General features: G+C 55.4%; 1 protein-coding gene across 2 annotated transcripts in view; it reads left to right on the top strand.

The window, feature by feature from the left end:
- Positions 1-26,641, top strand: part of acvrl1 (activin A receptor like type 1) — a 30,660-nt gene extending 4,019 nt beyond the window's left edge. Inside the window, exons 2-10 of one of the 2 annotated variants that reach the window (XM_088912458.1) lie at positions 7,524-7,580; positions 12,355-12,606; positions 16,119-16,309; positions 17,703-17,802; positions 18,157-18,303; positions 19,024-19,299; positions 19,492-19,689; positions 21,660-21,790; positions 22,537-26,641. In XM_088912458.1, the coding sequence (XP_088768584.1) occupies positions 7,526-7,580; positions 12,355-12,606; positions 16,119-16,309; positions 17,703-17,802; positions 18,157-18,303; positions 19,024-19,299; positions 19,492-19,689; positions 21,660-21,790; positions 22,537-22,671 (1,485 nt within the window). In that variant the 5' untranslated portion in view covers positions 7,524-7,525 and the 3' untranslated portion in view covers positions 22,672-26,641. Of the gene's footprint in view, positions 1-7,523; positions 7,661-12,354; positions 12,607-16,118; positions 16,310-17,702; positions 17,803-18,156; positions 18,304-19,023; positions 19,300-19,491; positions 19,690-21,659; positions 21,791-22,536 lie in introns of both variants that reach the window. The other variant, XM_088912467.1, reaches the window with a different exon arrangement.
- The last annotated feature ends 202 nt before the right edge of the window (positions 26,642-26,843 follow it).

Raw genomic sequence — 26,843 nt, 5'->3', positions numbered from 1 at the left:
AGCTGAGCCCTTCAGGAACTCCAGAATTTAAATAACCTTTGAGTATTGCGATGCTTGTACGCCCATGTATTTAAAAAAGTAAACTTTACAGTGGCGTGCTTTGTTCCTCGTTGGTGAACTCATCCCTTGTCATCTCATAGCTATAAAACTGAGACCTGAGAGACTCGTGTAGTTTAAATTATTATTAATTAAGAAATTAAACTGAGGGTGGCATGGTTGCTCAGCGGTAAACATTACTGCCTTGGAGTGCTGAAGCCCTGGGTTCAATTATGGACCTGGGGTGCATTTGGGTGGAGTTTGCATGTTCTCCCCAAGTTGGCATGGGTTTCCTCCAGGTGCTCCGGTTTCCTCCCACAGTACAAAGACATGCCGGTGGGTTAATTTGCCCTGGTGTGAAAGTTTGTGTGTCTTCCCTGCATGAACTGGTGTCCTGCCCAGGGTGTACCCGGCCTTTCCCCTGTTGCTTTCTGGGATAGGCTCTGGCTCTCCCGTGACCCTGTGCTGGATAAAGCGGATTAGAAAAAGAATGGAGTGCAAATTAAAAAAATAATCTAATGGATGTGTTAAGAACAGGACTTTGTGGGGTCTTGTGCACTTTTACTGCTGTGGGGAAAACCAATTTTCTGAGGTGCCCGAGACACTTTCCACTGTTTAAAACAAATGGACGGTTAACGGCCGCAGTGCCTGAGCTCAGAGCACAGGGAGATAAGACTGGTTCCAGCTGGAGCTTATTGATCCTGGCAGATATCTGCAGTTTGTTCCTGAAAGACCCCTGGTCATCACGTTCGACAGCAAGGCTGGTTCAGATCCCTTTGTGCAGAGTAGGGCCGGCTGCAGTGTAGCGTGAGCACCTCTGGGGAGGGGTCATCTTCAGAACTTGAGAGGGGAGTGGCAAGGGGGAGAGATGACAGAGAGATGGAGGACAGCGAGAGATGAAAAAGAGGGAGAGAGATGGAGGAGAGAAAGCTGGATGGAAGTGTGGGGTCCACTCACAGACCAGGATAACACTTAATGGGACAAATATCCCATAGGAACTCTGCTCATGGAGGTCTGTAGAAACATCCTCCATGTGCAGAGAAAAAATCCTAAAAACGTGTGCGGGTCCAAATTAGGCCAATATCCATTACTAGTCAAATACTGGTCAAATCGTGGTTCCACGTGAGAAACAGTGCCGTGCATTCCTACCAGCACAAGGCCCTGCCTAAAACAACACCAATCAAAACCAACCACCTAACAGCACAAGCCAAACTACACTACCTCACCCACTGGCACATACACACAAATACAACACAAACTGGAATGCTGCAGGACTCTAAATGGACAACACACACTAGCTGAAAATTTGATCAGGGTGAGAAACAGCAAAAAGAAACAGACTCTGACGAAGCACAGGGTCAGTGTTGTATGGTGTATTTGTATTGTAAATGTCTCCAGATATTGTACTGACTGTATATGCTTTAGCAACATTGTAATTCACCAGTCATGCCAATAAAGCTGTTTGAATTGATGGAGAGATGGAGGAGAGGGAGAGAGATGATGGAGAGGGAGAGAGAGGATGGAGGAGAGAGAGAGAGAGAGTTGGAGGAGAGGTCGACAGAGGAGAGGTAGAGACGGAGGAGAGGGAGAGAGAGTTGGAGGAGAGGGAGAGACGGAGGAGAGGGAGGGAGAGACGGAGGAGAGGGAGAGACGATGGAGAGGGAGAGAGACGGAGGAGAGGGAGAGACGATGGAGAGGGAGAGAGACGGAGGAGAGGGAGAAAGAGACGGAGGAATGGGAGAGATGATGGAGAGAGAGAGACGGAGGAGATGGAGAGGGAGAAAGAGACGGAGGAGAGGAAGAGATGATCTAGAAGAGAGAGAGAGGATGGGGGAGAAGGAGACAGTGGACAGCAGGCTGGACAGATGTGCTGTGCGTAGCCAGCCTCGGCTCCGCGCACCTCTCCCTGCCTGTCTGCTGAGCGCGGACCGTGCCGGCGCACAAGATCTAATACCCCAGGAAAGAAAACGCAATATGGAACGAATCCCAGTGTGCTGGCCAGAACTCCAAGGACAGAAAATTGTGGAACAATGGGTAGAATTCCCAGGAGGTTCTGGTCGTTTTGCCAGACTGAATCTCGGCACGACCGGAGGAAGTGGGAGCGCGTGTGGGAGAGAGGGAGAGGAGCCAGGGGCCTCTTTCATCAGGATCGCTCGAATCCCTGCTGGGGCCTGCTGTCTGCGGGCAGGCGTGTTCAGGCTGATTGTCCAGATCCCAAACAATTCCCAGATGCTGTGATTTAGGGAGAGAGATCTTTGTCATCTCCATAATAACAAAACAGCTTTAGTTTTTTTGGGGGGAGGGGGAGAAATCTATTTTTTATGATGTCAGAGGGAGACAGCACGTACTATATGTCTCTAGATCCATCAGGCCCCAGGGGTGTCAGACTCACTTCCTGCAGAGCCCAGTGTCTTCTGGGTTGTGGTCTAACCAAACCAAATTACTTCCTTAATTAGATATATAAATGTTGATTACTGGAAAAATGCCCTTCAGTAAAAGTACAGTGACCTAAAAACCACTTTCGAGCCTGGTTAGAAGTATTATCAATTATCCATTCATCCGTTTTCTAACCACTTCATCCAGGACAGGGTCACAGAAGCCAGAGCCTATCCCAGCAAGCAACAGGCACAAGGCAGGGAACATCTTGGATGGGACGCCAGTCCATTACAGGGAACACACACACGCAAACCCACTTACTTGCACCAGGGCCAATTTTGCCAGAAGCCAATTAACCTACTAGCGTGTCTTGTGACTGTGGGAAGAAACCCAGGTGAACACAGGGAGAACATACAAACTCCACACAGACAGCACCCCAGGTTCGGAATTGAACCCGAAGCCTCAGCGCTGTGAGGCAACAATGCTGACCGCTGTGCCACCTCGCTGCCCGGGTCTCACTGACCAGCGTCTCCTCAAACACCCTCCCGGCAGCTCGGGCTCGGCTGGACACGAGCAGCCAGCAGGCAGGGCTCTGTGGGGATGTGGAGAGCAGCTCGTAATGAGTGACCAGGAGCCCCTGGCTACCGGTCATCATGCTGGCCTGGTGTGGTCCAGGGCTCCCGGTCAGTCAGCAGGAGCTCTCGCCTCCCACCACAGAGCTGAAAGGACACTTTTCACACAACAGAGCACGGGGGCGTCAGGATCAGCTGCTGGACTGAAACGCACAGGACTGACCTGTGTTTCTGCGGGGAGCAGACACGCAGAATGAGGGCAGCAGAGCTGTGAACAGTGTCTGAGGCTCACGGCAGCGTCACTGTGGCCCGTCTCGCACCCCGGTCCAAACAAAGACCCGAGGTGCTGGGACTCGCGTGTCCGTGGACAGCCGGGGCGGTGCGGCTGCCGTCAGGCGGGGAGAACCGCGATGGCGGACGTGCTTCAGTGGCTGGGCCCTGGGACAGCAGGAATTCCTGAATCCGCTCTCTCAAAAGACGGAGGAGCATGTTTCCCAGCGCCCCCCCACACACACATATGCCCAGCCTGCGTGACTTCCCATCTCAGCCGAAATCTAAACAAGTCTGGACACCCGGCTCCGGTTGCCGCGGAGACGGGCGTGTCCGCCTCCCCAGTCCGACAGGAAGCGAGACACCAGTATTTACCCTGAGCCGAAAGCACTGCAGTGAGAGAACTGTTTCAAACCTGCAGACAGCGTGCAAGAGAAATGCAGACAATGAGTTTTCAGAACTCCCCCACCCCACCCCCGATGGGGGGCAATTAGTGAGCAGACGGGACATGGAGACAGATTGGTCTGGTGGTGTTTGTTTTTTAGAGGGGAGCTAATTTCCTCCCTGGCATTGTCAGCGGCCCTGTGGTGCAGAGCTGCGTGGGACAGCGCCGGTGCGCTTGGCTCTGGCGTCCGGGCAGCAGAACAGAGCTCTCCCCCGTCCCAGTCCTCCCACTCTGAGCCCTGTCGCTCATACTGGCTCTGTCTCCATCTCCCTGTCACCAGGGGACTGTCCCTGACTGCAGCCCCAAGCCCTGCCGCTGTCTTCCAGGCCCCACACCGCCTGTCTCGCTCCCTCTGTCCCAGCTCTAACCTCTAGCCAACACTGCCTCCCTCTCTCTCAGCTCTAACCTTTAGCCCACACTGCCTCCCTCTCTCTCAGCTCTGACCTCTAGCCCACACTGCCTCCCTCTCTCTCAGCTCTAACCTCTAGCCCACACTGCCTCCCTCTCTCTCAGCTCTAACCTCTAGCCCACACTGCCTCCCTCTCTCCCAGCTCTAACCTCTAGCCCACACTGCCTCCCTCTCTCTCAGCTCTAACCTCTAGCCCACACTGCCTCCCTCTCTCCCAGCTCTAACCTCTAGCCCACACTGCCTCCCTCTCTCTCAGCTGTAACCTCTAGCCCGCACTGCCTCCCTCTCTCCCAGCTCTAACCTCTAGCCCACACTGCCTCCCTCTCTCTCAGCTCTGACCTCTAGCCCACACTGCCTCCCTCTCTCTCAGCTCTAACCTCTAGCCCACACTACCTCCCTCTCTCCCAGCTCTAACCTCTAGCCCACACTGCCTCCCTCTCTCTCAGCTCTATCCTCTAGCCCACACTACCTCCCTCTCTCTCAGCTCTAACCTCTAGCCCACACTGCCTCCCTCTCTCTCAGCTCTAACCTTTAGCCCACACTGCCTCCCTCTCTCCCAGCTCTAACCTCTAGCCCACACTGCCTCCCTCTCTCTCAGCTCTAACCTCTAGCCCACACTGCCTCCCTCTCTCTCAGCTCTAACCTCTATCCCACACTGCCTCCCTCTCTCCCAGCTCTAACCTCTAGCCCACACTGCCTCCCAGTCTCTCTCAGCTCTACCCACTAGCCCACACTGCCTCCCTCTCTCCCAGCTCTGACCTCTAGCCCACACTGCCTCCCTCTCTCCCAGCTCTGGCCTCTAGCCCACACTGCCTCCCTCTCTCCCAGCTCTGACCTCTAGCCCACACTGCCTCCCTCTCCCAGCTCTAACCTCTAGCCCACACTGCCTCCCTCTCTCTCAGCTCTGACCTCTAGCCCGCACTGCCTCCCTCTCTCCCAGCTCTGACCTCTAGCCCACACTGCCTCCCTCTCTCTCAGCTCTGACCTCTAGCCCACACTGCCTCCCTCTCTCTCAGCTCTAACCTCTAGCCCACACTGCCTCCCTCTCTCCCAGCTCTAACCTCTAGCCCACACTGCCTCCCTCTCTCTCAGCTCTAACCTCTAGCCCACACTGCCTCCCTCTCTCTCAGCTCTGACCTCTAGCCCACACTGCCTCCCTCTCTCTCAGCTCTGACCTCTAGCCCACACTGCCTCCCTCTCTCTCAGCTCTAACCTCTAGCCCACACTGCCTCCCTCTCTCTCAGCTCTATCCTCTAGCCCACACTGCCTCCCTCTCTCTCAGCTCTAACCTCTAGCCCACACTGCCTCCCTCTCTCCCAGCTCTATCCTCTAGCCCACACTGCCTCCTTCTCTCTCAGCTCTAACCTCTAGCCTACACTGCCTCCCAGTCTCTCTCAGCTCTACCCACTAGCCCACACTGCCTCCCTCTCTCTCAGCTCTACCCACTAGTCCACACTACCTCCCTCTCTCTCAGCTCTAACCTCTAGCCCACACTGCCTCCCTCTATCTCAGCTCTACCCACTAGTCCACACTACCTCCCTCTCTCTCAGCTCTAACCTCTAGCCCACACTGCCTCCCTCTCTCCCAGCTCTAACCTCTAGCCCACACTGCCTCCCTCTCTCCCAGCTCTAACCTCTAGCCCACACTGCCTCCCTCTCTCTCAGCTCTATCCTCTAGCCCACACTGCCTCCCTCTCTCTCAGCTCTAACCTCTAGCCCACACTGCCTCCCTCTCTCCCAGCTCTAACCTCTAGCCCACACTGCCTCCCAGTCTCTCTCAGCTCTACCCACTAGCCCACACTGCCTCCCTCTCTCCCAGCTCTGGCCTCTAGCCCACACTGCCTCCCTCTCTCTCAGCTCTAACCTCTAGCCCACACTGCCTCCCTCTCTCAGCTCTAACCTGTAGCCCACACTGCCTCCCTCTCTCTCAGCTCTGACCTCTAGCCCACACTGCCTCCCTCTCTCTCAGCTCTGACCTCTAGCCCACACTGCCTCCCTCTCTCCCAGCTCTAACCTCTAGCCCACACTGCCTCCCAGTCTCTCTCAGCTCTGACCTCTAGCCCACACTGCCTCCCAGTCTCTCTCAGCTCTATCCTCTAGCCCACACTGCCTCCCTCTCTCCCAGCTCTGACCTCTAGCCCACACTGCCTCCCTCTCTCCCAGCTCTAACCTCTAGCCCACACTGCCTCCCTCTCTCCCAGCTCTATCCTCTAGCCCACACTGCCTCCCTCTCTCTCAGCTCTATCCTCTAGCCCACACTGCCTCCCTCTCTCTCAGCTCTAACCTCTAGCCCACACTGCCTCCCTCTCTCCCAGCTCTAACCTCTAGCCCACACTGCCTCCCTCTCTCCCAGCTCTGGCCTCTAGCCCACACTGCCTCCCTCTCTCTCAGCTCTAACCTCTAGCCCACACTGCCTCCCTCTCTCAGCTCTAACCTGTAGCCCACACTGCCTCCCTCTCTCTCAGCTCTGACCTCTAGCCCACACTGCCTCCCTCTCTCTCAGCTCTGACCTCTAGCCCACACTGCCTCCCTCTCTCCCAGCTCTAACCTCTAGCCCACACTGCCTCCCAGTCTCTCTCAGCTCTGACCTCTAGCCCACACTGCCTCCCTCTCTCTCAGCTCTATCCTCTAGCTCACACTGCCTCCCTCTCTCCCAGCTCTGACCTCTAGCCCACACTGCCTCCCTCTCTCCCAGCTCTAACCTCTAGCCCACACTGCCTCCCTCTCTCTCAGCTCTAACCTCTAGCCCGCACTGCCTCCCTCTCTCTCAGCTCTAACCTCTAGCCCACACTGCCTCCCTCTCTCCCAGCTCTGGCCTCTAGCCCACACTGCCTCCCTCTCTCTCAGCTCTAACCTCTAGCCCACACTGCCTCCCTCTCTCAGCTCTAACCTGTAGCCCACACTGCCTCCCTCTCTCTCAGCTCTGACCTCTAGCCCACACTGCCTCCCTCTCTCTCAGCTCTGACCTCTAGCCCACACTGCCTCCCTCTCTCTCAGCTCTGACCTCTAGCCCACACTGCCTCCCTCTCTCCCAGCTCTAACCTCTAGCCCACACTGCCTCCCAGTCTCTCTCAGCTCTGACCTCTAGCCCACACTGCCTCCCAGTCTCTCTCAGCTCTATCCTCTAGCCCACACTGCCTCCCTCTCTCCCAGCTCTGACCTCTAGCCCACACTGCCTCCCTCTCTCCCAGCTCTAACCTCTAGCCCACACTGCCTCCCTCTCTCTCAGCTCTAACCTCTAGCCCGCACTGCCTCCCTCTCTCTCAGCTCTAACCTCTAGCCCACACTGCCTCCCTCTCTCTCAGCTCTACCCACTAGCCCACACTGCCTCCCAGTCTCTCCCAGTCCCTGAGCTCTCAGCAGTGTGTATGTAGTGTGCTAGCACTAACATTGCTCTCTCCTGTGTGTCTCCCCAGAGATGAGCGTGCCTCTGCTGGCCGTGCTGTCCGTCTGCCTCATGGCAGGCCTGGCTGGTAAGCGACAGTCCTGACTGACACTGTGGCAGATCGCAGGGCTGGAGAGATGGTCCTGTGGGCTGAGTGACTGCAAGCAGGTGTGCGCATGGAGGGGAGTGTGTGCTGTGGAACAGTGTGCATGTGTGGTGTGGAACAGTGTGTGTGCTGTAGTACTGTGTGTGTGTGTTGGAGGAGTGTGTATGCTATAGAACAGTGTGTGTGTGTTGGAGGACTGTGTGTTGAAGAGCAGTGTGTGTGTGTTGGAGGAGTGTGTGTGTATGCTGTAGAACAGTGTGTGTGTGTTGAAGAGCAGTGTTTGTGTGTTGGAGGAGTGTGTGTCTATGCTGTGGAACAGTGTGTGTGTGTTGGAGGAGTGTGTGTGTGTTGGAGGAGTGTGTGTTGAAGAGCAGTGTGTGTGTAAGGGGGGCAGATCAAGTCCTTGCAGATTTCGAGATGTGGCCTTATCAGAGCAGCACAATGGCTCAGAGAGGAAGTCTTTGTCTTCCTGCTTTGCCCTGCACTATAAATCTCTGCGCCCCCCCAGAGCAGACCTGGACAGAGCCACTCCATGCCTACGAGCTGCCCGAATCGTCAGGGAGTATCAGGGTGCACGCCTGCTTACCAGGGGGTTACCCCGTGCTCGGGGTCAAGTGTCAAATTTTGGTCTTCAGAGGGGGAATCCTGTAGTGTTTATCTGGCACAGGTACTCACTCAGAGTGCGAGGTTGTGATCCAGGCCTCACGATTCGAGCCCGGGTCATGTCACTAACCCGGGACTCTCTGAGAGGCAGTGTCCAGTTGAGAATCATCTACAAGGGCTCTCCCTACGCCCAGCAAAACAGTGCCCTCCTGCGACTTCCCAGGAACTGCAAGGAACTTTGTGAGAGACGCACTCTCCTCCTTTTTCCATCGGTCTGGAGGAGAGTGTCTAAAACCTCAGCCCAGAGTGTGGACCTTGACCACCTAGCTGTTCCAGACACCCACAACTCTTTGTGTAACTCCCTCTTACTTTATATTAGTGACCCCATGTCCCTGTTTCGCGACAGTGTGAGTCCCCCCGGGTGATGTTATCTGCACCACTGAGGATTTTTTAGACTTGGATCTTCATCCATCCATTTTCTAAACCGATTCATCCAAAACAGCGCCACTGGGGAGCTGGAGCCTTTCCTGACAAGCAGTGGGCTTAAGGCAGGGTACAACCTGGACAGGACACCAGTCCATCACAGGAAACACACTCACACACACTCACACCCGGGCTGATTTTCCCAGAAGCCAATTAATTTACCTAGCTGTGGACTGTGGGAGGAAACCAGAGCACCACAAGGAAAACCACACAAACATATGGAGAACATGCAGACTCCACACAGACAGCACCCCATGTCCAGAATTGAACCCAGGACCCCAACACTGTGAGGCAGCAATGCTGACCACTGCACCACCATACCACACGAGACTTGGATCTAATATCTAATTTTGCATTTGCATTGCTATTGCTCGCTCTCTATTTTATGTTTTCGGGGCACACGAGACAGTTGCAGTGCAGATAGTACCAGCAAGCTCGCACACAGCACATTCAGAGAAAAGAATACCCCAGTTTCCCCCTCCGGTGCTCCTTGAACCTGAGGGTGTTTCATTGTCTGGGTTCAGGACACTGATGCACCACTGTCTGCTACATGGACAGGGATTTTAAAAAGTGGGAGACTGTTGGAGCTGTGAGGTCACCATTAAATCACCAATCTCTGAAGACCTGGGACAGTTCAGATACAATCACTTAAGCAGAGTGTTTTAAGTAATTTAGAGATCCTGAAGGTCTGAATTTCTTTCAGCCCTGCAGTTCCACAGCTGCCTGGTCAAGGAAAACAGGAGCAGTTAGCATGGCTAATCCTGGGCTGGATTCTGGACGGGGCTTCATCTCTGCAGGTCTGCATGTTCTGCCCAGGCCCACACGGGTTTCCTTCAGGTGCCCCGGGTGTGAGGGTGTAGCCCGTCCCTGTGCCCCGGGTGTGAGGGTTTAGCCTGTCCAGGTGCCCCGGGTGTGAGGGTGTAGCCCGTCCCTGTGCCCCGGGTGTGAGGGTGTAGCCCGTCCCTGTGCCCCGGGTGTGAGGGTTTAGCCTGTCCAGGTGCCCCGGGTGTGAGGGTGTAGCCCGTCCCTGTGCCCCGGGTGTGAGGGTGTAGCCCGTCCCTGTGCCCTGGGTGTGAGGGTGTAGCCCGTCCAGGTGCCCCGGGTGTGAGGGTGTAGCCCGTCCCTGTGCCCCGGGTGTGAGGGTGTAGCCCGTCCAGGTGCCCCAGGTGTGAGGGTGTAGCCCGTCCAGGTGCCCCGGGTGTGAGGGTGTAGCCCGTCCCTGTGCCCTGGGTGTGAGGGTGTAGCCTGTCCAGGTGCCCCGGGTGTGAGGGTGTAGCCCGTCCCTGTGCCCCGGGTGTGAGGGTGTAGCCCGTCCAGGTGCCCCGGGTGTGAGGGTGTAGCCTGTCCAGGTGCCCCGGGTGTGAGGGTGTAGTCCGTCCAGGTGCCCCGGGTGTGAGGGTGTAGTCCGTCCAGGTGTCCTGGGTGTGAGGGTGTAGCCCGTCCCTGTGCCCCGGGTGTGAGGGTGTAACCCGTCCCTGTGCCCTGGGTGTGCGGGTGTAGCCTGTCCAGGTGCCCCGGGTGTGAGGGTGTAGCCTGTCCAGGTGCCCCGGGTGTGAGGGTGTAGCCCGTCCCTGTGCCCTGGGTGTGCGGGTGTAGCCCGTCCAGGTGCCCCGGGTGTGAGGGTGTGAGGGTGTAGCCTGTCCAGGTGCCCCGGGTGTGAGGGTGTAGCCCGTCCAGGTGCCCCGGGTGTGAGGGTGTAGCCCGTCCCTGTGTCCCGGGTGTGAGGGTGTAGCCCGTCCCTGTGCCCCGGGTGTGAGGGTGTAGCCCGTCCAGGTGCCCCGGGTGTGAGGGTGTAGCCTGTCCAGGTGCCCCGGGTGTGAGGGTGTAGCCCGTCCCTGTGCCCTGGGTGTGAGGGTGTAGCCTGTCCAGGTGCCCCGGGTGTGAGGGTGTAGCCCGTCCCTGTGCCCCGGGTGTGAGGGTGTAGCCCGTCCAGGTGCCCCGGGTGTGAGGGTGTAGCCTGTCCAGGTGCCCCGGGTGTGAGGGTGTAGCCCGTCCCTGTGCCCCGGGTGTGAGGGTGTAGTCCGTCCAGGTGCCCTGGGTGTGAGGGTGTAGCCCGTCCCTGTGCCCCGGGTGTGAGGGTGTAGCCCGTCCCTGTGCCCTGGGTGTGCGGGTGTAGCCCGTCCAGGTGCCCCGGGTGTGAGGGTGTAGCCCGTCCAGGTGCCCCGGGTGTGAGGGTGTAGCCCGTCCCTGTGCCCTGGGTGTGAGGGTGTAGCCCGTCCATGTGCCCTGGGTGTGAGGGTGTAGCCCGTCCCTGTGCCCTGGGTGTGAGGGTGTAGCCCGTCCATGTGCCCTGGGTGTGAGGGTGTAGCCCGTCCCTGTGCCCCGGGTGTGCGGGTGTAGCCCGTCCAGGTGCCCCGGGTGTGAGGGTGTAGCCCGTCCCTGTGCCCTGGGTGTGAGGGTGTAGCCCGTCCCTGTGCCCCGGGTGTGAGGGTGTAGCCCGTCCCTGTGCCCCGGGTGTGAGGGTGTAGCCTGTCCCTGTGCCCTGGGTGTGAGGGTGTAGCCCGTCCAGGTGCCTTGTGCTTTCAGGACAGGCTCTGGGTTCCCACTGCCCTTAACAGGAACAAGAAGCTTTCAGATAATGGATGTTCCTGATCAGACTGGGTCTCTCAGACCTGTTTGTTAGACTCCCTTCTTTAAAGACCTTTGGAGGAAATCTTTGTTTGATTCTGACAATAAAGCAAGAGTGTGGGGGGGTGGAATAAATCTCCAGGTGTGAAGCCCAGACTCCCCCCTCCCCCAGGTCCTGGAGTCCTTTATTGCCTGTCTGCCTCCCAGAGACAGTCGCTCTCTCCTGACTCCTGCCCAGCGTCTTCTCGCGGCTTCCTGTTTACTTCCTCTCTGGCTCCTTCTGTCACGCACAAGCCAGAGAGCGCAGCCCTGCCCCCCTTGCTCACATGCCTGACGTCTTCCTTCCTCACTTTCATCACCATCCCCCCCGGTACAGAGAGACAAGACCGAAAATGTACAACACATCTTGGGAGAGAAAAGCCCCAAGATGTGTTCTTGCAGTTTTGCGTTATGCTTTGGGAACCTCTGATCAGCTGGGATAGACTCAGCCTTCCCAGAGACCTGCTCAGCACACAGTGCTGCTTTGATTGAGCCACCCCCCTGTGGCTCGCTGCACCTCGCTACACCCTACCCCCACGAAGGAAGCAGCTAGTCTGACAGGCGCCGGTATCAGAGGTCACGTCCCACGGTGCCAGGGTTCACAGTGAGGCGAGCTGATGCAATATTGGCAGGGAGGGAGGGTGTAGGGTCGGCACAGGGGTAGCTGTTTCACAGCTCTTGCCTCCTGGGTTCAATTCTGGATTGGGACACCCTCTGTGTGGAGTTTGCATGTTCCCATGGGTCTACATTGGCTTTTTTCCTTGTGGTCTGATTTTCTTCCACCTGGAAAACACATGCTGTGCCAGCTAATGGAGTCTAAATTGCCACACAAGTGTGCATGCATGTTGATTGACATCTGTAAATAACTGTGCAAGGACATGCATGTGTATGTCTGTGTGTGTGCATGTGCGTTTGGGTGTGCATGTGTGTGTGCATGCTTGGGCAAATTGACGTCTCCAAATCGCACGTGTGTGAGTGTGTGTGCCCTGCGGTAGACGGGCGTCCCGTCGCCGCCCCCAGCCTGCCAGGCTGTGTGCAGGAAAGGAGCTCTCTCTCCCCCCAGACCCTGCAGCGCCGCAGTGGGTGGAGTGCTCCTGCGAGCATCTGAGCACGTGCAAGGGCCGGACCTGCAGGGGCGAAGTGTGCTTTCACACCGAGAACGACGGGGCGGTGAAGAGGGGCTGCTTCTCGGGTGACGCCAAGCTACAGTGCCGCACCCACCACAGCATCTACACCACGTGCTGCAGCACGGACCTCTGTAACGCCAACAAGATGAGGCCGAACGGCACACGGCCCGGGGAGGACCTGCCGCATGGTGGGTGCTTGACATCACTTGTGGTGAAGTTGCATGCTGGGAGGAGTGCAAGCAGCTCTGCTCTCTGTGCCAGTAGCTGTGTGAGGCGCCCGAGTCTGCCATCTGGTGTCCTTGTTGTGTCTGGATCATCGGTGTCGGTACCGCTACCGGCCAGCTTCCTGCCTGGGGCTGGCCTTCTTCACTGAATGATGTCCAGCTCAGTAGGAGACTCGGAAGCCTTTTTCATCCATACACAATGTTCATGTTATCTTGCAACACACACAGTAGGGGACCCAGCCCTTCCTGGGAGACAGACTGCAGCCGCTCTGCACAGCAGCTCAGGGCAGGAGAGAGACACTGCTGCTCCAGGGGGTGAAGGGAGGACAGACTGTACAGGAGCAGAGTGGGGTTTATCCAGGACACCCCCACTCTTACAAGCAGGGTCCTGGGATCTTCAGAGAGCAGGGAGTCAGGACCCCAGGTTAATGTGTCATCTGAAGGAAAGCGCCTCCTACAGCACCCAGAGTGCCCCATCACCACACTGGTCACTGGTTCAGAAATTCTGGACCAGAGGGTAGAGCGCCACCTACTGGTCAGCTGATCAATGTTCCTGATCTGCTCTGGACAGTCAACGTGGGTTTGCTTTCATATACAGTTTATTGTTAGCCAAAGCTAAATACTCTAGTCATTTTTATCATATTAGTGCAAAAGAGATAAAAATATTATAATACACTTCTCTAATACTTTTTGTTATTTTTCTGTAGGGAAAGCAAGTGAGAGTATGCAGTTTAGCAAGAGTAGATTGTAATCTGACAGTTTATATTTCTCATTTAAGAGCAATTTCATAACCCTGTTCCAAGGGCCGTGCTCCTAGACTGCTTCAGCCTGTCTGCCAAACCGCCTCCTGTGGGGAAAAGGGGGAAGTGCTGACACCTAGTGTCTGCAGCTAGTACTGCAAGGTGGTCACTCTGCCCGGCAGCACGCAGACAGAGGTCAGCCCTGGCTTCCTGGAGAAACTGCAGACTTAATTTCCAGGCCTGGAAAAGTCATGGAAAAATGCACAAAAATATACTTTTCTGGAAAATGTTTGGGAAACTATGACCAAATGTGCATTAACTGTAGAGTACAATAGGTTATGAAGGACCAGTAAAAGCCGATAACCTTTGCACTTGGAGCAGATACACAAAATAAAATTCACCAGGAAGTGAAGAAACAGGAAATGACGAGAATCCTTGGGAGGGATCGGGAGAAGGTGTGCAGAGAACTCGGAAAACATTGTCTGGAGTTAACGATTGTCAGAGAAAATATATCTGCCAATCCAACAGCCTGCGACTTGAAAGTTGGCCACAGAAACATGCGTCTGTGAAGGGTTGGGTGCCGTCAGCGTGTCTGTGCACAGCGGCTGATTCCCACAGTCCTCAGTAAACAGGCTCTGGCTGGATCACAATGTCAGCCTCCTGATGTAGGCTCTCCGGAGTCCATCCCGAAGCGTCGGGGATCGATCCGTTAGCAACTATTTAACACCTTGTAGCTTGGGCCGGGTCAGTATGAAGATGGGAGAGCTCTAAGGAAAACCAGGTCTCTGCTGCAAGGGTGTAGGGCCTGTAGGTGGCACTCTTCACTCTGGTCCAGAATTTCTGAACCAGTGACCAGTGTGGCGATGGGGGACTCTGTGCTGTAGGAGGCGCTGTCCTTCAGATGACACATTAACCTGAGGTCCTGACTCCCTGCTCTCTGAAGATCCCAGGACCCTGCTTGTAAGAGTGGGGGTGTCCTAGATAAACCCCACTCTGCTCCTGTACAGTCTGTCCTCCCTTCACCCCCTGGAGCAGCAGCGTCTCTCTCCTGCCCTGAGCTGCTGTGCAGAGGGGCTGCAGTGTGTCTCCCAGGAGGGGCTGCTCCTCACTGGGGAGGAACTGGGTCCCCTCCTGTGTGTGAAGGGCTTTGGTATCCTGTGGGATGAGTGGTGCTGTTTAAATGCCATTAACTCTGAATGATCACTATTACTACTTGAACAAGCCAGGTGGGCCAAAGCCTCTCTCTCCTCTCTCTGTGGTTGGGTGACCCCTGACATCCAGCCCCCTCTCTCTGTGGTTGGGTGACCCCTGACATCCAGCCCCCTCTCTGTGGTTGGGTGACCCTTGACGTCCAGCCCCCCCTCTCTGTGGTTGGGTGACCCTTGACGTCCAGCCCCCTCTCTCTGTGGTTGGGTGACCCCTGATGTCCTGCCCCCTCTCTGTGGTTGGGTGACCCTTGACGTCCAGCCCCCTCTCTCTGTGTTTGGGTGACCCCTGACGTCCAGCTCCCTCTCTCTGTGGTTGGGTGACCCCTGATGTCCTGCCCCCTCTCTGTGGTTGGGTGACCCTTGACGTCCAGCCCCCCCTCTCTGTGGTTGGGTGACCCCTGATGTCCTGCCCCCTCTCTGTGGTTGGGTGACCCTTGACGTCCAGCCCCCTCTGTGTTTGGGTGACCCCTGACGTCCAGCCCCCCTCTCTCTGTGGTTGGGTGACCCCTGACGTCCAGCCCCCCCTCTCTGTGGTTGGGTGACCCCTGACATCCAGCCCCCTCTCCATGGTTGGGTGACCCCTGATGTCCAGCCTCCTCTCTCTGTGGTTGGGTGACCCCTGATGTCCAGCCCCCCTCTCTCTGTGGTTGGGTGACCCCTGACGTCCAGCCCCCTCTCTCTGTGGTTGGGTGACCCCTGATGTCCAGCCCCTCCTCTCTGTGGTTGGGTGACCCCTGATGTCCAGCCCCCTCTCTGTGGTTGGGTGACCCCTGACATCCAGCCCCCTCTCCATGGTTGGGTGACCCCTGACGTCCAGCCTCCTCTCTCTGTGGTTGGGTGACCCCTGACATCCAGCCCCCCTCTCTGTGGTTGGGTGACCCTTGACGTCCAGCCCCCCCTCTCTGTGGTTGGGTGACCCTTGACATCCAGCCCCCTCTCTCTGTGTTTGGGTGACCCCTGACGTCCAGCCCCCCTCTCTCTGTGGTTGGGTGACCCCTGACGTCCAGCCCCCCCTCTCTGTGGTTGGGTGACCCCGATGTCCAGCCCCCCCTCTCTGTGGTTGGGTGACCCCTGATGTCCAGGCCCTCTCCATGGTTGGGTGACCCCTGATGTCCAGCCTCCTCTCTCTGTGGTTGGGTGACCCCTGACGTCCAGCCCCCCTCTCTGTGGTTGGGTGACCCCTGACGTCCAGCCCCCCTCTCTCTGTGGTTGGGTGACCCCTGACGTCCAGCCCCCCCTCTCTGTGGTTGGGTGACCCCTGACGTCCAGCCCCCCCTCTCTGTGGTTGGGTGACCCCTGATGTCCAGCCCCCTCTCTGTGGTTGGGTGACCCTTGACGTCTAGCCCCCTCTCTCTGTGGTTGGGTGACCCCTGACGTCCAGCCCCCTCTCTCTGTGGTTGGGTGACCCCTGATGTCCAGCCCCCCTCTCTCTGTGGTTGGGTGACCCCTGACGTCCAGCCCCCTCTCTGTGGTTGGGTGACCCCTGACGTCCAGCCCCCTCTCTCTGTGCCTGTGTGTCCAAATGCAGAACAAGATCGTAGCAGCGGCCTGGTGGTGGCGCTGTCGGTCTCCTTCCTGCTCCTGTTCGTCCTGTCGCTGGGGATCTTCTGCCTGGCCTGGAGGTTCCTGATCCGCCGCCGGTGCCGCCGGTTACCGCCCCTGGACGACCCGGACGACGTCAAGGAGAAGGTGCCCTGCGGAGGGGATGGCACCTATGGGGTAAGAGCCGCCAGCCGCCAGTCGCCCAGCGCCCCCAGAGCCTGAACACACAGAGCACACTGAGAGCCTGAACACACAGGGGACACTGAGAGCCTGAACACACACCGCCTGAGCACATTGAGATTCTGAACACACAGAGCACACTGGGAGACTGAACACACTGAGCACACTGGGAGACTGAACACACACAGCCTGAGCACATTGAGATTCTGAACACACTGTATTTAATACTGGGGTCTGGAGCCTCGTTAAGAGGAGAGAAGCCGTATTTAATACTGGGGTCTGGAGCCTCGTTAAGGGCAGAGGAGCTGTATTTAATACTGGGGTCTGGAGCCTCGTTAAGGCGAGAGGAGCTGTATTTAATACTGGGGTCTGGAGCCTCGTTAAGGGCAGAGGAGCTGTATTTAATACTGGGGTCTGGAGCCTCGTTAAGGCGAGAGGAGCTGTATTTAATAGAGGGGTCTGGACCCTCGTTAAGGGGAGAGAAGCCATATTTAATACTCCAGTCTGGAGCCTCCTTAAGGGGAGAGGAACCGTATTTAATACTGGGGTCTGGACCCTCGTTAAAGGGAGAGGAGCTGTATTTAATATTGGGGTCTGGAGCCTTGTTAAGGGGAGAGGAGCTGTATTTAATACTGGGGTCTGGACCCTCGTTAAGGGGAGAGGAGCTGTATTTAATACTGGGGTCTGGAGCCTTGTTAAGGGGAGAGGAGCTGTATTTAATACTGGGGCCTGGACCCTCGTTAAGGGGAGAGGAGCTATATTTAATACTGGGGTCTGGACCCCCGTTAAGGGGAGAGGAGCTGTATTTAATACTGGGGTCTGGACCCTCGTTAAAGGGAGAGGAGTTGTATTTAATGCGGGGGTCTGGACCCCCGTTAAGGGGAGAGGAGCTGTATTTATTACTGGGGTCTGGACCCTCGTTAAAGGGAGAGGAGTTGTATTTAATACTGGGGTCTAGACCCTCGTTAAGGGGAGAGGAGCTGTATTTAATACTGGGGTCTGGAGTCTCGTTAAGGGGAGAGGAGCTGTATTTAATACTGGGGTCTGGAGCCTCGTTAAGGGGAGAGGAGCTGTATTTAATACTGGGGTCAATACCGTAGTTAACAGAAATGTATCCCTAATTCTGGGCAACAGAATGACAGGGAGGCAGCTTGTGCTTCCACCTCACAGCTCTTGGATTCTGGTTTTGATTACATTGTGGATCACCTTCCAGAGACACACTGGTCAGGGGAGCTGAGCATGTGAGAGCCCTGCAGTGCTCTGGTCTTCACTCGCTCTGTGTTCCCAGGACACCAGGGTCACCATGGTGGACCACGTTCTGACAGTGGATGAAAGCCACTGAAAGCAGACTGCGGGGCAGGTTCTGATGTGCCCGTGTCTCTGTTCACAGGACATGTTCGACGAGTTCTGCACCTCAGGCAGCGGCACGGGTCTGCCCTACCTGGTCCAGCGCACAGTGGCACGCCAGATCTCCCTGGTGGAGTGCGTGGGTGAGTCCAGGTCCTGGGGGGTCGGTGTGTCTGCAGGGTGTCCAGTCCTGGTCCTGGGGGGTCAGTGTGTCTGCAGGGTGTCCAGTCCTGGTCCTGGGGGGGTCAGTGTGTCTGCAGGGTGTCCAGTCCTGGTCCTGGGGGGTCGGTGTGTCTGCAGGGTGTCCAGTCCTGGTCCTGGGGGGTCGATGTGTCTGCAGGGTGTCCAGTCATGGTCCTGGGGGGTCGGTGTGTCTGCAGGGTGTCCAGTCCTGGTCCTGGGGGAGTCAGTGTGTCTGCAGGGTGTCCAGTCCTGGTTGTAAGCGCAGCTGACAGTGCCCGCAGGACTTTGATGGGCGTGTACTGTGTGTGCTGCAGGGAAGGGCCGGTACGGCGAGGTGTGGCGCGGCACCTGGATGGGCGAGAACGTGGCAGTGAAGATCTTCTCCTCGCGAGATGAGCAGTCCTGGTTCCGCGAGACTGAGATCTACAACACCGTGCAGCTCCGCCATGACAACATCCTGGGTGAGTCCTGCTCTTCATGGTCACTCATGCCCTGGCAGACAGGAACCACTGAGACAGGGTGTGCAGTCCTGGTCCTGGGGGGTCAGTGTGTCTGCAGGGTGTCCAGTCCTGGTCCTGGGGGGGTCAGTGTGTCTGCAAGGTGTCCAGTCCTGGTCCTGGGGGGTCAGTGTGTCTGCAGGGTGTCCAGTCCTGGTCCTGGGGGGGTCAGTGTGTCTGCAAGGTGTCCAGTCCTGGTCCTGGGGGGGTCAGTGTGTCTGCAGGGTGTCCAGTCCTGGTCCTGGGGGGGTCAGTGTGTCTGCAGGGTGTGCAGTCCTGGTCCTCGAAGGGGGTCAGTGTGTCTGCAGGGTGTCCAGTCCTGGTTCTGAGGGGGCCATTGTCTGTAGATTGTCCTCATGATGAAAAGAGTTTTCGTTTGGGGCTATCTGAATTGCCACATTATCCAGGTCTGCTGTTGTCCGTGGTGTGCCAGAGGCACGTGCACCAACAATCCTGGCCTCTTAGGAAGTTTCTTGTATCTCCCTTTTTGTTTACATAGTGTGGTACTGTATAATAAGGGAAAACCCTGGTTTGCTACTACTTTACAGTCCTAAGAGATTATGGGCCAAGACAATCCCAGTCCTTCAGACATGCTAGGTTCCTCCTATAGAACACAAGTTCTAATATGTTGAGGGAAGTGTATTTCTTGTCAGTACATTAGTGGGCCTCTATCCTCGCTGACAGGGTTCATCGGCTCAGACATGACCTCCAAGAACTCCAGCACCCAGCTGTGGCTCATCACGCACTTCCACGAGCTGGGCTCGCTGTACGACTTCCTGCAGAACACCAGCGTGGATCCCGAGGGCTGCCTGCGCTTCTGCCTGTCCATCGCCTGCGGGCTGGTGCACCTGCACACCGAGATCCTCAGCACGCAGGGCAAGCCCGCCATCGCCCACCGCGACCTCAAGAGCCGCAACATCCTGGTCAAGAGGAACCGGCAGTGCTGCATCGCCGACCTGGGTGAGGAGTGAGGGGGGAGGGGGCTGGCACAGCTGGGGAGCCCAGTTGTATATCCAGACGTTCCTACATTCTCTTTACTGCCCTGTTTGTGGAAAACACGTTCGTAAATAAATTCTCTTTCCATCCCTCCACTGACTCCTTTCTCCCCCTCTGCCATGTCTCTCCTCTCTCCTCTCTCCTCTGTGTGCTCAGGCCTGGCGGTGATCCACTCCCAGACCAATGACTATCTGGACATTGGCAATAACCCACGCGTGGGCACCAAGCGCTACATGGCGCCGGAGGTTCTGGACGAGTCCATCCGGACCGACTGCTTCGAGTCCTACAAGCAGACTGACATCTGGGCCCTGGGGCTGGTCCTGTGGGAGATCACACGCCGCACCGTCGTCAACGGTAAGCGCAGAGCGCAGCGGTCTGTCTTCTCATCATCCTCATCAAGTCTCTGGGCTTTATTACAGTGTATCTGTCCATCTGTCCACACGTCTGTCTCTGGGCTTTATTACAGTGTATCTGTCCATCTGTCCACACGTCTGTCTCTGGGCTTTATTACAGTGTATCTGTCCATCTGTCCACACATCTGTCTCTGGGCTTTATTAGAGTGTATCTGTCCATCTGTCCACACGTCTGTCTCTATGTCCAGGCTGTGGTCACTGAGCCTGTCCTCTCTGGGCAGCCAGATCTGTCTGTGTCCAGTTTCTATGTCCAGGCTGTGGTCACTGAGCCTGTCCTCTCTGGACAGCCAGGTCTGTCTGTGTCCAGTTTCTATGTCCAGGCTGTGGTCACTGAGCCTGTCCTCTCTGGGCAGCCAGGCCTGTCTGTGTCCAGTTTCTATGTCCAGGCTGTGGGCACTGAGCCTGTCCTTTCTGGGCAGCCAGGCCTGTCTGTGTCCAGTTTCTATGTCCAGGCTGTGGGCACTGAGCCTGTCCTCTCTGGGCAGCCAGGCCGGTCTGTGTCCAGTTTCTATGTCCAGGCTGTGGGCACTGAGCCTGTCCTCTCTGGGCAGCCAGGTCTGTCTGTGTCCAGTTTCTATGTCCAGGCTGTGGTCACTGAGCCTGTACTTCATCAGAGTCTGGTTCTCTTTGCTGTTTATTTCAGCACTATTCAGCTAGTGTGTGCTGTCTGTTCAGTGTCCTGAAGCATTCCAGTTTGTGTTGTGCTTGTGTGAGTCCCAGTGGTGAGGTCGTGAGGTGTTTGGCTTGTGTTGTGATTTGGTGGATTTTGATTCATGTTGTTTTAGTTGTGCTGTCATGTCTCTGTCTGCCACTCAGCCTGTCTGTACTCTGTACTGTACTTATCCTGGGACACACTGCCCTGCAGAGACAGGAATGCAGAATCAGTGCACAGATGCAGCTCTGAGTGAGGAGAAAGGGCAGAGCGTGAGAGAGGACTGGATTCAGGGAGCTGTCAGCACTGACCCCTCTCCCTCCCTCTGTCCTGAATAGCACTAATTATAAACAGCCTTATCTGGGGTCAGCATGGCTCACTGGCCTGGCCAGCAGAGTGTCGAGCGCTGTGGTTCCCACTGCACACAGCTTGCACAGCTGTGTGTCAGCTGTGCCAGAGCCTGTCTCTCTTTCTCTCTGTCTGCTTCTGCGTCTCTCTCTGTCAGCATCAAAGGCCTTTATTGGCCTGACTGATGGATTACAGCGCTGTCAAAGCAATGACATTTAGCAAATCTTTTGCAGACATTTAGAACAATAATATTCTTATTTCTTGAGAGACTCACTCTCTGTTTCTCAGGCTATGACAGGAGATCTCGTACTGGGCTGCAGCCAAATTGAGTTCCCTCTCCCAGTAGGACTGGGAGCTGTTCTGATTCTGGCAGGAGTGGGAATTCTGGATTCGATTAGTTATTTTGGGAAGAATGTTTGTCTAATCCCTGAGTATTTGTCACAGTGCAGCAGAAAGTGCATATCTGTCTTTGTTTCTCCCTGCTGGCAGTGGGAGCACAGCCTGTCCTCTCTGGGCAGCCAGGTCTGTCTGTGTCCAGTTTCTATGTCCAGGCTGTGGTCACTGAGCCTGTCCTCTCTGGACAGCCAGGTCTGTCTGTGTCCAGTTTCTATGTCCAGGCTGTGGTCACTGAGCCTGACCTCTCTGGACAGCCAGATCTGTCTGTGTCCAGTTTCTATGTCCAGGCTGTGGTCACTGAGCCTGACCTCTCTGGACAGCCAGGTCTGTCTGTGTCCAGTTTCTGTGGCCTGGCCGAGGTCACTCCATGGTAACTCTGGGGACAGTCCTATGGCCAGGTCTGCCTTTTCACATTTGCGAGATGTTCAGAGTCCCGGAGTGTAGCTGGAAGAGGATTGTCTCCGGCCACTTGCTCTCCACTCCTGCAGGACTCACCTACTCTGCTCTCTCTCCAGGGATCGTGGAGGATTACCGGCCCCCCTTCTTCGATGCGGTGCTGTCAGACCCCAGCTTCGAGGAGATGAAGAAGGTGGTGTGTGTTGACCAGCAGAGACCCAGCGTCCACAACCGGCTCTGCACCCACCCTGTGAGTCACTCCGAGCTGCTCAGAAGGGTCCCGAATGAGAGATGCCCTTCGGCCCCTCTTACTCATTTGGTAGTTAGTCACTGAATGAGCCAAGGATCTTAGCCAGCCGTTAATAAGAAACCAGAGTATCAGCTGAAACAACGTGGCTGTGCCGCTTGTTCCACACTCCCACCACCCTTTGTGTAAAGAAGCACCTCCTGTTTTCTGTAGTTTCCACCTGTGTCCTCTGATCTGTGTTGCCCTGTTGAGACTGAAGAAGTCCACTGGGTTGACCTTGTTAGTGCCTTAGAGGATTCTGGACACGTGGATGAATTCTGCTCTCTGGGGTCTGGGAAGACTGTAGAGTAACAGCACAGGCCCAGGTAAGCGGAGGGCGCGTACACAGTAGATTGAAGTCCAAGACTTTTCAGAATGAAATGATTCCAAGAACTTTAAGTAAAAATGTCAGAATTACCAAGGTGATGTACAGACAAACGAGCTTCCAGCTGTCTGAACTCTGACTGAACTATCCATCTGTTTGTCCATCAGACTGTCCATCTGATTGAAGTGTCCATCTGTCTGGCTACTTGTCTATCTGTCCGTCTAACTTAACTGTCTGTTCATCATTTTGTGCAGTTAATTCACTGTTCGTCCGTCTGTCCATCAGTCTGTCTGTTCATCTGATTGAAATTTTTGTCCACATGACTAAACTGCCCAACTGTCCCTCTCACTGAATTGTCCGTCCGTCTGTCTGTCTGTCTGTCCAGACACTGTCCGCCATCACTAGGCTCATGAAGGAGTGCTGGTTCCAGAGCCCCTCTGCCCGGCTCACCGCCCTGCGCATCAGGAAGACGCTGTCCAAGCTGGACCAGTCCCCCGACAAACTCAAGCTGGACATCTAGTGCGCCCCAGGCCATGGAGGTGGAACCCCCAGATGTCCGCCCCTACAGCCCCTTGTAAGCGCCTCTCGCCCCCTCCCCAGCTCAACGTCCTCAGCTCAGACAGCACAGCTGTTCGGCACGACTCCCAGCCGGGTTACATCGGCACAGTGCCCTGGGATTGACCACCGTCTTGAGCCTCACCGACGGCCAGCAGCTGTGCCAGCTGTGCCAGCACTGCCCCAGCGCTCAGCCATTATTTACCAGGGGTCTCCACACAAGACATGTCACGTCAGGACAAATCTGAGCCTTAAATCAGCCAGGAGCCTGGCTTCTGCCAGCCAGCTGGACAGCAAGTTCCTTACCGGAAAACAACAGAGGGATAGAAGTGTAGCTCAATTCCTGGGATAGTTTATCCCTCTGGAGCTCTGACCCTGCTGCCATTCCTTTTCCATCCTATTCCCGGGTAGTGGACCCGAGTCCCGTTGCCTGGCATTTTCACCCACTCCATGTTTTACAGGGATCGGAGCAGCCCAGTGACGCTCTGTCTTACTTTGAGTAGGAAGTACTGTACATCCAAATGTGCTGAAAATAAGCTGCAAGGTGCCCTGCAGTTTATGCAAAACCTAAACTGGTTTGAAGTGCCTGGTGTCCAGTACTGGGTTACTATGTACTTTGACCAACAGAGCACAGTGCCTCCTGGTGGAAGCAATGAGCAATGCAATTGCTGTTCACTTAGGGCTTGTTTTTTATTGGGCGGGGGGGTTGGGACCGCGATAAAGAAGTCAGTATTTAACCATGATGGGGGGGGTTAGCAGATACAGCAATGCCTCTCTTAGACTGAGCCACCTCAGCGTTCTCTATCCTGGCCATTAGTTCCTTACTTCAAAAACACCTGTGCAGGAGCAGCGCTCCTGTCCCTGAACACATCCCCTCTGATCCAGGCTAGACCTGCCTCCGTTAGCACTGATTCCCACAGCGCTCCTGTCCCTGAACACATCCCCTCTGATCCAGGCTAGACCTGCCTCCGTTAGCACTGATTCCCACAGCGCTCCTGTCCCTGAACACATCCCCTCTGATCCAGACTAGACCTGCCTCCGTTAGCACTGATTCCCACAGCACTCCTGTCCCTGAACACATCCCCTCTGATCCAGGCTAGACCTGCCTCCGTTAGCACTGATTCCCACAGCGCTCCTGTCCCTGAACACATCCCCTCTGATCCAGGCTAGACCTGCCTCCGTTAGCACTGATTCCCACAGCGCTCCTGTCCCTGAACACATCCCCTCTGATCCAGGCTAGACCTGCCTCCGTTAGCACTGATTCCCACAGCGCTCCTGTCCCTGAACACATCCCCTCTGATCCAGGCTAGACCTGCCTCCGTTAGCACTGATTCCCACAGCGCTCCTGTCCCTGAACACATCCCCTCTGATCCAGGCTAGACCTGCCTCCGTTAGCACTGATTCCCACAGCGCTCCTGTCCCTGAACACATCCCCTCTGATCCAGACTAGACCTGCCTCCGTTAGCACTGATTCCCACAGCGCTCCTGTCCCTGAACACATCCCCTCTGATCCAGACTAGACCTGCCTCCGTTAGCACTGATTCCCACAGCGCTCCTGTCCCTGAACACATCCCCTCTGATCCAGACTAGACCTGCCTCCGTTAGCACTGATTCCCACAGCGCAACTGTCCCTGAACACATCCCCTCTGATCCAGACTAGACCTGCCTCCGTTAGCACTGATTCCCACAGCGCTCCTGTCCCTGAACACATCCCCTCTGATCCAGACTAGACCTGCCTCCGTTAGCACTGATTCCCACAGCGCTCCTGTCCCTGAACACATCCCCTCTGATCCAGACTAGACCTGCCTCCGTTAGCACTGATTCCCACAGCGCAACTGTCCCTGAACACATCCCCTCTGATCCAGACTAGACCTGCCTCCGTTAGCACTGATTCCCACAGCACAACTGTCCCTGAACACATCCCCTCTGATCCAGACTAGACCTGCCTCCGTTAGCACTGATTCCCACAGCGCTCCTGTCCCTGAACACATCCCCTCTGATCCAGGCTAGACCTGCCTCCGTTAGCACTGATTCCCACAGCGCTCCTGTCCCTGAACACATCCCCTCTGATCCAGACTAGACCTGCCTCCGTTAGCACTGATTCCCACAGCGCTCCTGTCCCTGAACACATCCCCTCTGGTCCAGACTAGACCTGTCTCCGTTAGCACTGATTCCCACAGCGCTCCTGTCCCTGAACACATCCCCTCTGATCCAGACTAGACCTGCCTCCGTTAGCACTGATTCCCACAGAGGTCCAGTCCCTGGAACACGCCCTCAGTGCTAAGTGAGGCATCACTGTACCTGTGGGGTTTCCTGGTGTTTTCACTCCAATCTGGACTGTTTTCCCAGCATTCTGCCTAACGATGACTAGCGTGTGTGAGATATCCTTGCATTCCTGCGTGCTTGCATTGTTGTCCACAGATTTTGGAAAAGGCAGTAATATTCAGTAAGAGTTTACAGAACAGCTGTCTCACTGAGCAGTGAAGAGTCCAGGGCCCAGGTATTAAGGTCCAGTAACGAACCAGGAGATGAATCCTGTTCCAGTGCTCCTGGCAGGGGTGCCCAGCTCCAGTCTCCGGGTTTCTTTCCACCTCTTCCCATTTATGACCAAGTTGAGCTCATCTTCTGCTTGACTGAGCCAAGAGCCGGGGGCTGGACCGAGAAACCAGGACTTGGATCAGGATCAGGACTGGACACCCCTGGAATAACCCTTCTGTGATGCTTCTTGGCCAATTCAGTTGGTTCCGAAAGGGATCGCTCGGCTGTTAACCTGAAACCTGGCAGCATGGTGACGCAACGGTGTCCCAGACCCACATTCCTGCTCGCTCCACTGAAGCCTGCCAACACTCCTTTCATCTTCTAGAGAGAAGCACACAGCAGAGCTAGCTGCCACCACAGCACTTTTATTTTATATACCTTATTATTTTTTGCATTGATACATTGCTTAAATGTGCAAAAGTTTATTTAGAGAAATACCGTGGCACGGATTTTTTAAAAAGTATTCTTATAATTAATGTTATTTTTACCATTATGTACTTGTCTACAGCGGCTCTAAGTTGTGTTGGATGAGCTCTTGATATTCTATATTTTTAAAAAGGGAAATATTACTGATTTAAAAAAGAATATATGCATTTAAGAAATAAATCCGATGAATTACCTCTTATTGTGCTTCATATTTCTTCATACAACTGAAGTTTTAATTATATCTATTGCTCTGATAAAAAAAACTTCCCTGCTGTGATCACACCTAATTAGTTTTTGACTTTAGGCTCAAGCCTCAATTCATTCATTTGAATAAATTCCTAAAGCAAGCCTCAGTTCTGATCGTTTCATTCATGCCAGCACGTCAGACAGTTCAGACGATGCAAGAAGGGGTGGAAACGATAGAGATCCGATTGATATCTTGATCAAACTCCTCCTGGAATAGCTGGCTTGTAGTTACAGGCTTGAACCACTGGAGGGCGCCAAATACTGCGAGTTGTACGAACGGAGTTCCTGCAAGCTCGTTATTAATATTTCAAGCAGGGAGCTGCGTCAGCAGGCGTGGGCTACAAGGGAAAAAGAAGAGGTCTATTCCATGCTGAAAAGAGAAGAAAAACTTCGGGTGTTGATATCCGAAGAAGGCTCTACAGCCGAAACGTTGTTTCTTTTCTTCTCTTTTCAGCCTGGAATAAACCTCTACTTGCTCATCTCTATGTCCCCGATCGCCGGTCTCACTGACTCGATTGCACCTCGTATTAGAGAGGCTCTGGCACTGCACTCGGCGGGGGCTAGTAAACCAAATTAGTGTTTAATCAGAGCGGCTGGAGCTTTTCTTCAACTGTGAGCAGAGCTGCCAAGCGGCGGAGTGTGATACCTGCAGGGGAAACTGAGCTTTTTGTGTCAGGCTGTTGTTTCATCACGAGCAGCTAATTAAAAGAGTTATTTAAACAAAACAGACTAATGTCTTCATTGGACATGTAAAGAAGTTTGTAAGGATGTTTCTTACAATCTTTTACAGCTTGAGATAAGGCAAGGGGTCCCCAGTCCTGGTGGTGGGGACCGCCGCAAGCCCGCTGGCTTGTGTTCAAGCTGAGCTCCGAGTGTCACAATCAAACCTGTAACTGGCTTCACACCAGGATCAGTGTTTCCAGCTCA

Source organism: Atractosteus spatula, chromosome 1 (genome assembly GCF_055471065.1).
Source record: "Atractosteus spatula isolate fAtrSpa1 chromosome 1, fAtrSpa1.hap1, whole genome shotgun sequence".
Lineage (NCBI taxonomy): Eukaryota > Metazoa > Chordata > Actinopteri > Semionotiformes > Lepisosteidae > Atractosteus > Atractosteus spatula.
Note: the sequence above shows the minus strand (reverse complement) of the source record. Positions and strands in the feature narration are given on the sequence as shown.